This window comes from Lutra lutra, chromosome 15, assembly GCF_902655055.1.
Source record: "Lutra lutra chromosome 15, mLutLut1.2, whole genome shotgun sequence".
Taxonomy (NCBI): domain Eukaryota; kingdom Metazoa; phylum Chordata; class Mammalia; order Carnivora; family Mustelidae; genus Lutra; species Lutra lutra.
Window position 1 is genome coordinate 20,710,882 of NC_062292.1, and position 12,985 is coordinate 20,723,866.

The 12,985-nt window shown below is 43.9% G+C and overlaps 1 protein-coding gene and 1 pseudogene across 1 annotated transcript in view; one reads left to right on the forward strand and one right to left on the reverse strand.

Annotated features, from left to right (window-relative positions):
- The window catches only part of NIBAN1 (niban apoptosis regulator 1), a 156,859-nt gene that overhangs the window by 72,530 nt on the left and 71,344 nt on the right, over positions 1 to 12,985 (reverse strand). Inside the window, exons 3-5 of the mRNA XM_047705130.1 lie at positions 12,522 to 12,653; positions 7,231 to 7,345; positions 1,166 to 1,333 (exon numbers count right to left, since the gene is read on the reverse strand). Coding sequence (XP_047561086.1) covers positions 1,166 to 1,333; positions 7,231 to 7,345; positions 12,522 to 12,653 — 415 coding nt within the window. The remainder of the gene's footprint in view (positions 1 to 1,165; positions 1,334 to 7,230; positions 7,346 to 12,521; positions 12,654 to 12,985) is intronic.
- LOC125086524 (uncharacterized) lies at positions 2,194 to 2,294 on the forward strand (annotated as a pseudogene).

Sequence of the window (12,985 nt, forward strand, 5' to 3'; positions counted from 1 at the left end):
TCTCCTCTGACAAATCTAAAGTACTGAACTCCATTCCTTTTTTTTTTTTTTCAGATTTTTATTTATTTATTTGACAGACAGAGATCACAAGTAGGCAGAGAGAGAGGAAGGGAAGCAAGCTCTCCGCTGAGCAGAGAGCCTGATGCGGGGCTCGATCTCAGGACCCTGAGGTCATGACCTGAGCCGAAGGCAGAGGCTTTAACCCACTGGGCCACCTAGGTGCCCCTGAACTCCATTCTTCACCACATAGTCGCTTTGAGTTACCCCAAGACACATTACGTTTGAGAACTATCAAGTTATCTTGTATTGTCCCTCGTGCCTATTTGAATACAGACCCAGAGACAGGGATTTTGCCTGGTTCATTCCTCTGTTCCTAATACCCACCAAGGCTGGCACAGAGTAAGTCTTCAGTGATATCTAACGACTGCCTATCCAGCTGCCAAAGAACAAAGAGCTTAATCATCTGTAAGTGAAAACTTTGTGGATTCCAGAAAAACCGGCATTCCCAACAATGCATCAAAACATCCCATGTTGCGATGAAAAGTCTTTTCCGTTATAGATGTGATGGTACTTGAGTCCATACCTAGAGGCCAAGTGAAGCAACATCACTCCAGGTGTGGCCCGGGACCAGCTAGCTCTGCATCACTTGGGCAGCTTGCTAGAAAAGCAAAACCGGGGCTCCACCAGAAAGCCAGTGAATTAGATAGCCGAGGGGGAGCCCCCAAAAATCAGTGTTCAAGAAGTTCGCCCCGTGATTGCAGGTACCATAAAGTTTTGCACAAGTTATTTAGAAATAAAGGTGAGGGAAAAAAACTGAGAAATGCCGTAAGGACTAAACTCTCCAGGGACAGCTGGCACATTCTTGTTGTCATTTCAGTAAGAAACATGAAGAAAAAGGAAGAGAATGAAGTATACTCAAAATTATATGCATGAGTGTGGTTCACGCGTGCCATGGGGTAATGCCCCACATTCTGTTTCATGGAGGCTTCCCAGAGCTAACTAAGCAACCAGCACAGTGACCATGCTCCCATGTACAGACCCCCGCTTCACACGACTTCCCCTCCTTCCGGGGGGCAGCACTCTCTAGGAACTGTCCTTGAGGAGAATGACCAGGCCCCCTGAGCCAAAGCAGCCCCGTGCGGGATGTGAGGGCACCGTGTCCTACCGTGATTCAGATGTCTGATGCAGTCACTGAGGACAGCGCTGAACTTCTTCTGGTCCGCAGCCTCGTGGAAGCAGAAGTAGCCATGTCTGAGGAACGGCTGCCACAGGTACACCGGGAATTCCTTGGGCAAGACCACGAAGGGCTGGGCGTTGTCCTTCTCACTGGAGGCTAAGGCAATGTGGAAAACACAAAGACATTCTTTTTAAAATTTTATTTATTTATTTAACAGAGAGAGAGGAGAGTACTCTACCGTAGGTAGAGCTGCAGGCAGAAGCAGACACCTTGCTGAACAGGAAGACTGACGGGGGTTTGGATCCCAGGACCCTGAGATCATGACCTGAGCCAAAGGCAGATGCTTAACCATCTGAGCCACCCAGGCGCCCCAACACAAAGACATTCTAAAATGTGTGTCTTTTATTTAAAATACTTATTTTGGGTCCTGAAGGAAGCTCTTTGGGGCAGGCCGTGGGACAGAAAGGTGATATGAGATGTCTTCCCAAGATGGCGGGAGATGGCCGTTCAGGCTCTTCTCACTCCCTCCACAGGTAACTGTCTCATTCCAGACAGTAGCCTCATCCCCTCCCTGACAGGGACAGCCAAGGCCACCAGACATCGTCTTTCTCAACTTCCTCATATCAAGGATCCGCAAACAGAGTCTGGGTGTCCCCGCTAAACCTCTTCAGGCTCACCGGCCTGCATAGTCACTCACCCTGCAGTCCCCACAGGCTCCCCCTCCGCCAGCTGCCCTCTGCCCTGCGCTCCCTGGTTCCTCCCGCTCACTGCTAACCCAACACTTGCTTCTTCCTGCCTCAGTCTGGTTCCTGCCCCACCAGTCCCAAAACCCCATGGCTGAGGTCACTGACGTTGTCCTAACTGCCAACCTGTGGCTTCTTCTTCATTACCTAAGCCTTTTTATTTTTCCTCATGATCTAAGACTTATAACCTGATCTGAAGTATCTGTTGCTGCTATCTGTCCCTTCTTTCGAAAACATTCTCTCCCCTTGACTCGCAGGATCACCTCTCTCCCAGCACTTGCTTCGATAGCACATATACTAAAATCGGAACGATCCAGAGATTAGCACAGCCCCTGCACAAGGATCACCTCTCCCCTGATGTCCTTCGTGCTTTTAAAAAATTGTTTCAGGGGTGCCTGGGTGGCTCAGTGGTTAAGCCTCTGCCTTCAGCTCAGGTCATGATCCCAGGGTCCTGGGATCGAGCCCCACATCAGGTTTTCTGCTCAGTGGGGAGCCTGCTTCCCCCGATCTCTCTGCCTGCCTCTCTGCCTACTTGTGATCTATCTCTCTCTCTCTCTGTCAAATAAATAAAATCTTAAAAAAAAATTGTTTCAAACTGGTCTACTCTACTGGCTCCCTCGGCCCCTTCTCTCCATCCCCCTGTGAAGTGTTGGTGTTCGCCCTGCTCTGTCCTGGTTTCACTCCATTTTGATTAGTCTCTGCTCTCCTTTGGCATGGTCCTCCACTCCGTGATATGAAATGTTGTTTCTGCAGGTCCTATTTCCTTTCCCTCTACCCTTTCCACCATGCCTTCTCCTAGAAGATTCTCATTCATCCTTCAAAAGTCAGTTCAAAAATAAATTTTAAAAAACAATAATAATTAAAAAAAATTTTTTTTTAAAAAGTCAGTTCAAAAGCAGCTCCTCTGGATGCCTCTGTTGGCACCTCCCCGCGCCCTAGAGACAGGGTTGAGTGCTCCCTACCTTGTTCTTCCTAAATATTGTACAGATTTGTTTTCATGTCTGGCACTGACACTCAGGGTGGAGGGCCCAGGGTGACAGGAGCTCCCCCACTGGTTCTCACACAGTTCCCCTCCCCGGGAAGCAGTACCAGTGCCCTGGAACTCTAAGAGGATGGAAACCACACCTTATGTACCTTTGGACGCTTAGCCCTTAGCAAAAGCCGTGGAACCGAGGAGATATTCAACCACAGTTTGTTGATTAAACATGCTATGTTGTCCTAGAAAATCTTAGAAGCTTTAAATGATGGATTTTTACCACTTACTCAAAATCAATTCTAAGAAACTCATATTAAACCATGCTACTATTCAGATCCCTACCTAAATTTTATTCCCTTCCATGCATTCCGGTTATGTGATACTACTCTGGGTTCAACAACCCCCAGCTTCTTAGACGCTCTCTACTTACATAAAATGGGCACCAACCTCAGGGAAGGGAAGGACCAAAGGGCCCTCTGAGAGGCCACTGAAAGCACCAGGCATACCTAACAATGAATCAGAGCCACATGGGAGACTCCAGAACAGAGTCTTGCTCCTGGCAAATCTATAAATCAAGATTGGGTAAATAAAAAATAGATATCCTGGGGCATCTATGGGGACTCTGGTTCAATGTCCTTAAATCTGAAGGGAACAAAGTAGAATTCGCTAGAACCACAAACTTGGGCGCACCAGTACCTCACAAACTACTTGGCACATAATATAAGAACGAATCACTGTGGGCGCCTGGGTGGCTCAGTGAGTTAAAGGCTCTGTCTTTGGCTCGGGTCATGATCCCAGGGTCCTGGGATCGACCCCCACATCAGGCTCTCTGCTCAGCAGGGAGCCTGCTTCCTCCTCTCTCTCTCTGCCTGCCTCTCTGCCTACTCATGATCTCTGTCAAAAAAATAAATAAAATCTTAAAAAAAAAAAAAAGAATCACTGTACGAACAAACGAACAAATGAATCAACAATTAAATTCAGTAGCACAAACCTGTAGTTGTAACACATTGTTTGATGAGGAAGCAGAAGGCAAGCTGAGGACCAAGCAAACTGCCCCCTCCCCACCGCCCCCAACTCCCGGATGGGATGTGTATGACATTCCTCAAGCAGTCCTGGCAAGGGAAGGGAAAAACAGAGGGTTAACTGACAGAGATCACAGTCCTGCAGGACATGGTCTCCATCAGTTACCAAGATCTTAGTGATTTGCAAAGAAAAAGCATTCTGACCAATAGCAGAACTTCCAGAGACCCATAACTCACCCTAACATCACCCTCTCTTCCATGAGTGATGGGGGAAACTGAGGCAGAAGGGAACGTGAACAAAATTAAATTTCTTTATGACCTGCAGCCCTACGACAAGGATCTGAGACAGGCAGCGCATAACATTCCTTCAGGAAGCTCCCAACTGTCTTAACGTTAATGCTTTACTACTAGAAGGAAAAACGAGCCTCCAATATCCTGCCGTCTTCTTTAGCATATGAAAGTCCTTTCAGACACCTTCCCTTGTCCTTAAGTCCCCCAACTCCCAAGTATATCATCAGCCATTCCTCAAGACCCCAGTGCCACAGCTCTTTCTGCCCACGGGGCCGCCCCCAGGCTTTCATAAAATCGCCTTGTTACACCAAAGACGTCTCGAGAATTTCTTGGCCATTGGCTCCGGACTTCACCAACATTCCAAAACTATAGCATTATGTCTTTTCCCCTTCTTTCTTGGTTATAAAATCCCTAATTTCCTGTTGAGTAAGTGACCGTGTACTATAAAGACTACATTTCCAAGGGCACCTGGGTGGCTCAGTGGGTTGAAGCCTCTACCTTCGGCTCGGGTCATGGTCTCGGGGTTGTAGGATCGAGCCCCACATGGGGCTCTCTGCTCAGCAGGGAGCCTGCTTACCACCCCCACACACCCACCCCTGCCTGCCTCTCTGCCTACTTGTGATCTCTCTCTCTCTCTCTCTGTGTCAAATAAATAAATAAAATCTTAAAAAAAAAAAAAAGATAAAGACTACATTTCCAGCTTCGATTGCAACTTGGTGGGTCCCAGCCACTAAGTTGAGTCAATGGGACAGAAACTGAAGAGGCCATGAAACTACCTGGAAGGATCCTTAAAGAGAGGGAAGGCTCCACCTCCTTCTCTTTTCTCCTGCCTGCTTTCTGGAACGAGAAAACCATCCCTAACGCTCCAACAGCCCCCTTAGACTGTATCAGTAAGGGCCACAGCCTAGACATACAGAGAGACAAGGCAGAAAGAGTCCCTGACATTTACAGAACTGCCACACCAGCCCTGGACTTGTAATATCCAAAATATCTTTAGCAAGAAATAAAGCCTTACGTATTTGAGTCTTTGGTTGTTTGCAGCAAACTAGACTCTAACGAAATGTCACGTAAGTGAATCACTTCAGCAAAATATGAAGGCATTATTGCTACGTCATCTTAGTAGAATACTGTGTAAAGAAGACATATTTATTCATAACCTCTAGTGCTTTTTCTCAAGTGAGGTTAATGCCTTCTATCTTTATTGTGTCTTTATGCTTTCCTGTTGAATTAGTATCACACAGCGAATCTTCCTGATCAACATGATTTTATGGTACAATTCCCCTCACCCTTCCTAAGATGTCAGAGTTTTGTACAAACAACTCAAAAGCTGCACTGACCCTTTAAAAGCTTCACGCCCCATAAAATTCACTCTTCTTAGCCTCTAGTTATCTCTCATTTAACATTTTACAACAATTTTCCAGATGCCATCATTCTGCATTTTTTCTGAGTTGAGTACCAAAGATACTACAAATGATCTACTGTAGAATATTCTATTTTTAAAATTCAGATGGCCATGCCATACAATTAAAAAAAAAAAAATCCTTGAAATACCCCAATCTGAAGCCTTGGGTCAAATGGCTTTAGTCACACAGGCTTTGTGTTTTTTATTCCTATTCATTCCTTCTGATATGATTTCACCAATAAATCAATAAATGTATTGTCCATTCTGATGGATTGCATTGAAAAGTTCTACTGGAGAAATTCCCAAGAGTCATCAAGTTGGCATTCCCATTTCTAGCAGCAGCTCCAGAGCCAAGATGACATACAAGTAGATGTTGAAAGAAAATATAATAATATGTATAGTGCACATAAAGTATTGTTTTAGCCTGAATTACTTAGTAATAGTTTGTTAATCTAGGTTTATGGCCCATGTACTAATCCTATAATAGTCCTATTAAAAACACTATGCTAAGCATTCTACACCAAAATAACAATTGATAGAATAATTATATTTTTCTCCATAAATTCTAATGATATGATTATGCCCATTAATAGGAACCAGGGCGCTCTTCAAGAAACCAAGTAATTACCGTGTGGTATGATTTACACAAAGCCAGATGGAGTTATTATCCACAGTTCATGAATCTCTATGAAACGCGCTATTTGGTCTCTATATTATCCATCCTTTTCTCTACATGCAAAAAGTGGAATAAATGAGAATCCGAGAATGTTAGAGCTGGAAAGACCTTTCTACATTTTTAAGTTCAAGGGCCTAGAATGGGAGAATCAGAAAGCAGAGAAGCTGAGCAATGGCTGGGGAAAAAACACTGATAAGTGTTGCAGAACTAGATAAAAATCCAGCTTCTAAATTTATAGTTCAATACTCTTTCCATGACAGCAGTTATTACTTCCAGTCATTACTTCCAGATTAATGCAATGCTATTTTTATACAGGAGTTATGAGCGACTGTAATGCTTGTTTAAAGCATTTTGTCAGTTCAGGATACTTTATTGCATATCATCCTAAAATTATAAAAATAATATTCCCTGACAGATCTGCTTGCTTAAAGGTGGGATTGCGTACTTCACAGAAATAGGGCCCTACCTATTTGTTTCTGCTGCCCCATGTGATGTGATTAAAGTCAGGATGCCTGACAACTGAATGGTACATTTTCCATGGGCTAGAACCTGACTCGTACCTGACCTGTGTGTTACTGAATGTGATTTACAATAGCAGAAGTGGTAAAACGTTTACCCAAATTAGAGAACTTGCATCTCCCATTTGTCTACAAAGAAAGAGTGGCTAGCCCAGAGTTTCTCAACCTCAGCAACTATTCGACAGTGAACGTCTTCTGACAGATACTTCATTGTCAGGGGCTGTCCTATGCAGGGGAGCCTGCTGCCCTCTACCCACTAAATGTTTATAGCACCAGCCTCCCAAGATGTAACGACCAAAATTGTCTCCAGACTCTGTCAAATATCCCCGCAGAGTGAAATCCCTTCCCCCACTGAGAACCACTCCTCCAGAGAAACAAAGCCAGTGTAGGAATTTTGCCTCGAGAAAGAATGCTCAGTGACTCACCAATAGGGTCGGGGAAGAACCGATCAGATAACAAATTATATTCATCTTCTGAGGTTAACACCTTGCCCCCAGCTGGAAGAATTCGGCTTTTAGGAGTCACTCCTTTCTGATAGGCCTGGGGAGAAAAAGGCATAAATAGGTGATTTTTTTTTTTCCCCATTTGGATTTTTGGAAAATACCAGGAATATTAGAAGGAGACACAGGCACACACACTCAGAGATAACACTTCCTACACTATGTCTCTGAAGAAGAGCCACATATTTTAAAAATATGTTTTGTGTACCTGTGACTTGCAAAGTACTTTAGTGATGGTCCCAACATGGTAAATCAGAGTCCTTAATCTCAAGAAATTCACTCTAGGTGTGTTTCTCTAGTAGGGAAAATATCATCTCAGTAACTTCCAGAAATCCTGCACCACACCTACCATTTCAGATGCTAGCACCTGAATCATTCGCATAACCACAAGGGTGATGACACACACAGACACTTACTGCACAAAAGGCTTGGGGACCGATGACGAATGACATGGGGGACATATAATTGCAATGATGGTTGCCATGGATTTTCACCCAAAACAGAAAAGTGTTGCCATGATAAGACATGACACCACGTGAGACTGTTTTGCAGTAAAATGATCTGGGATGGAAACGCAATATCATGACATTAGAACAAATTGGGAAAAGTAGAAGAGGGGCAGAGAGGGGTACCTTGGTCGCTTACCATCAATAAGATGGTAAGTGAGGAGTCCCAAACAAAACAAATTCTTCTCTTTTAAAAAAAAATTTTAAAGATCTTATTTATTTATTTGAGAGAGAGTATGGAGGGGGACAGGGCAGAGGGAAAGGGAGAAGCAGACTCCCCGTGGAGCAGGGAGCCTGGTGGGGGGACCCTGGGAACATGACCTGAGCCGAAGGCAGATGCTCAACCAACCAAGGTGCCCAGGTGCCTGGGTCATTTCCCATTTGTAAGAAGCACTACTCAACTGCGTAAGCACATCAGGGACCCAGGGCACAAAGTTGTGACTTTGAGAATACCTAGGAGCAGTTCAGCTCAGACTGGCCTTAAGACTGAATTGCATTATTTGTTCTAACAGGCCCTAATCTGGACTTTTATAAACATTATGTTATTTAATACTCAAAACAGCACTAAGAATTAGTTTCTTCCAGCTTAGCAAACTCAACACCCAAAGAACAAATAATCCAATCAAGAAATGGGCAGAGGACATGAACAGACCTTTCTGGAAAGAAGACATCCAAATGGCCAACAGACACATGAAAAAGTGCTCCATATCACTTGGCATCAGGGAAATACAAATCAAAACCACAGTGAGATACCACCTCATACCAGTCAGAATGGCTAAAATTAACAAGTTAGGAAATGACAGATGCTGGCGAGGATGGGGAGAAAGGGGAACCCTCCTACAGGTTGGTGGGAATGCAAGCTGGTGTAGCCACTCTGGAAAACAGCATGGAGGTTCCTCAAAAAGTTGAAAATAGAGCTACCCTATGACCCAGCAATTGCACTACTGGGTATTCACCCTAAAGATACAAACGTAGTGATCCGAAGGGGCACGTGCACCTGAATGTTTATAGCAGCAATGTCCACAATAGCCAAAGTATGGAAAGAACCTAGATGTCCATCAAGAGATGAATGGATAAAGAAGTGGTATAAATACACAATGGAATACTATGCAGCCATCAAAAGAAATGAAATCCTGCCATTTGCGACTACGTGGATGGAACTAGAGGGTATTATGCCTAGCGAAATAAGTCAAACGGAGAAAGACAACTATCATATGATCTCCCTGATACGAGGAAGTGGAGATGCAACATGGGGTGTTTGGGGGGTAGGAAAAGAATAAATGAAACAAGATGGGATCGGGATGGAGACAAACCATAAGAAACTCTTAATGTCACAAAACAAACTGAGGGTGGCTGGGGGTAGTGGGGTAGGGAAAGGGTGGTGGGGTTGTGGGCCTTGGGGAGCGTATGTGCTATGGTGTAAAGTGTGTAGACCTGGCGATTCACACACCTGTACCCCTGGGGCTGATAATACATTATATGTTTATAAAAAAATAAAAATTAAAAGAATTAGTTTCTTCCTCCATTTTATAAATGAGAAAATTCAAGCTCAAAGAACATGTCAATGGCCCAGTAGTGAGCTGATGAAAATCTTGGGTTCACATCCGGGTCTGTCCATAAAGTGTACAGGAATTAGGGCATGAATCCTGAATGAGAACGTTTCATTTTTTTCCTGCTTAATTACCTGCCAAAACTGGATTCTCAATGAAATAATAGGCAATGTATGGGTACTTAATATGTAACTCTTCGGTATAATAAAAAAATGCCTTTCTATAAATTAAAAAAACAGGATATTATTAAAACTGCGGGGAATTATGGCAAACTGCATGAGCATTTTTTAAAATTTCCAAGTTTTGGGGACACCTGGGTGGCTCAGTGGGTTAAAGCCTCTGCCTTCAGCTCAGGTCGTGATCCCAGGGTCCTGGGATCAAGCCCCGTATTGGGCTCTCTGCTCAGCAGGGAGCCTGTTTCCCTTCCTCTCCCTCTGCCTGCCTCTCTGCCTGTGATCTCTGTCTGTCAAATAAGTAAATAAAATCTTTAAAAAATAAATAAATAAAATAAAATAAAATTTCCAAGTTTTTAACAGACCGAAGTGCCCCTGAGTTGCCCCACCAGATGCTCCTGTAAAATTTCCAAGTTTTTTAAAAATATATATAGCTTTCACCAAATTCAGTGACCATATCTTAACAACCTGAACAAGTTTATTTAAAGGTTTTTGTTTTATTTTGTTTTGGACAGAGAGAGACACAGCAAGAGAGGGAACACAAGCAGAGGAAATGGGAGACAGAGAAGCAGGCTCCCCGCTGAGTAGGGAGCCCAGTGTTGGGGCTCAATCCCAGGACACTGGGATCACTAGCCTAGCCGAAGGCAGATGCTTAATGACTGAGCCATCCAGGTGCCCCTAAACACGTTTACTTAAAAATGATAAGCAAGCAAAGAAAGCAAGAGAGTCCATAAATTGCAAGTTGAAGGAGCAAGCTAGAAAAAAATGAAGAAGGAAAAAGTCCCAAAACCTGGGGGGCGCCTGGGTGGCTCAGTGGGTTAAGCCTCTGCCTTTGGCTCGGGTCATGATCTCAGGGTCCTGGGATCGAGTCCCGCATCGGGCTCTCTGCTCCGCGGGGAGCCTGCTTCCTCCTCTCCTCTCTCTCTCTCTGCTTGCCTCTCTGCCCACTTGTGATCTCTCTCTGTCAAATAAATAAAATCTTTAAAAAAAAAAAAAAAAGTCCCAAAACCTGATTCAAAATTAAAAGTTCAGGTAGCCCCAAATGTGCTAAAAACCTTAACAAGTCCAAGAGCAAGCTCCATGAGTGTTTCCTCTCAATTAGTTAGTAGCAATCATACTGTAACGACCCCACAGTTGGGTCCACCAGTGGTTGACCATACGCTAAGTGCTTCAATATGCTCATTTATTTAATCCTTACAACAACATGGTCACCATTTTACAGATGAGGAAATGGAGGCTCAGGGAGATTTATAACTTAAGCAAGGACACCTACCCAGTAACTGGCAAAGGTGTGATTCAAAGCACATTATATTAACCATTATGCTCTACTGCTTCTTCTCAAGCTTTCCGGAAAGAACACTGTAACCTGCCACATAAAATATGAGGTGATTTCTTTTATTTTTTTAAGATTTTACTTATTCATTTGAGAGAGAGAGGGAGCACACATGGGAAAAGGAGCCCAACGCGTGACTTGATCCCAGGACCCCGGGATCGTGATCTGAGCAGAAGTCAGACACTTAACTGACTGAGCCACCCGAGCACCCCTGAGGTGATTTATTATTATCATTATTGTATGTAGTGCATTGATCATTTGCTTCTGAGAGCAAATCAAGCGCTGAATAAAGTCCTAATATAGAGAAGCAGAGAAGATATTCGCTTAATGAATGTTGAAAAGAGTAAGACTACCCAGGAGAGCACTTGAACATTGCCTAGTAGCCTGTGGAATAAGTTCAAACTGTATTTTGCTTCTATTTCCCATCAGAAATGGAAAGGAAACACACTGACTTGCCAATCTAAAGTTTCTTCCTGAGGCTTTAGCATCTGAGGTATTATTGAAAGTATCCATGGAGGTCACCCTGACTTCTCTCAAAGTTGGAGTCAAGAAAGCAGAGTTTTAAACCTGGTACCACCTTTAACTGATAAACAGTAACTATTAACTCCAAAGGGAGCTTGAGGATCTATGTAGACCAAAAATGGGCACAGCGCAAGATCTGGAAGGAACCAGTGGGATCATTCCGCCTGACTCTCTGACGTAACTGAGGCCCAACCTAAACTTTCATTTTCCCAATTCACTGCCCAGTGTTCTCTCCTCTAGAACCAAATGACCTCCCCACGTGGGGAGAGAAATGGGAACCAACAAAAACAGAAGTCCTCCCAGGCGCTAGGCACGTTATACATGACCTCATTTTCTCCATAGCTTGCAGACATCTTACATTAGATAGTCATCTAATGATTTTACAGAAAAATCATATGATAACCAGGAAAAAGTTAAATGAAAAAAAAAAAAAAAATCCAGGGACGCTTGGGTGGCTCAGTCGTTGAGCATCTGCCTTCGGCTCGGGTCACGACCCCGGAGTCCTGGGATGGAGCCCTGCATCGGGCTCCCTGCTTGGCAGGAGGCCTGCTTCTCCCTCTCCCACTCCCCCTGCTTGTGTTCTCTCTCTTGCTGTGTCTCTCTCTGCCAAATAAATAAATTAAATTTTTTTAAAAATCCGTTAAGTATAAGTGGAATAAAGTCTTAAAATGCCCGACTTCCTGGTAACCCATGCAAATGCAGTCATAGTCTTATTAACTCCTCAGCTGCTTGTCACATAGGAGGCTTACCAGTGGAAAGACATGGAGACACTGAGCAGAGAGGGAGACATATCAGAGCAGTGACAGAAGACCTTGAAGCTGAATGATCCTAGGAAAGACTCCTGCACTGGTCACTTAGTGTAACCTATTTTCACACTTACTGGCAATTACTCGTTCCAAGTCTGCCTTGCCCATTGGACTACAAGCATCTGTTTCACCTGCTTTTAGAGGCTCAGAACCTTCTCGAACACTTGGCATATAATAGGCATTCAGTAAACATGTTAACGCAAGTAAGTAGCTGCATGAGTGAGTGCTTATTGAAGGAATCAGTCTCGAAGGAGAAGGCATGTCCATCAACCCAGCCAATGTTGAAGAATGTTGTAAGGACCAGCACAAACAAGGAAACATCTTACCTCTTTGTTCTCATAGCTCTCCACAGCAAAATCATTTTTAACCACAATGTACCGCTCCTTCCATTTCTTTATGTCTTCAGCAAACTGGGATAGCTCTGCTTCATATAGAACAGTTCCAGGCTCCAATGGCGGCTTTAAAGAAGGTAAATACCATTAATCATAACAACAAAAGATAACACAGCATGCTGTCACCAACTCTATCCACTGGAGTTCAAGGAATGTTTTAGGAAACTATCTTGTCCTGAGATCCTGGGGACATTGTTGCTTCCCCCACCTCCCTCCCTACTTCTGCTCCCTGCTCCCTCCGACCAAATGCAAATATTTGTCTTATTGATATGTTTGTGATTTCCATTTCCCTCCATTGTGCTGCAAGAAGAGAAGCAGATGGTAGAAGGGATTGTAGTAATAAGGTTGTGCCCTTGTATACATGTCACTTAATGATAAACTGTGGAAGAGGTAGTTAA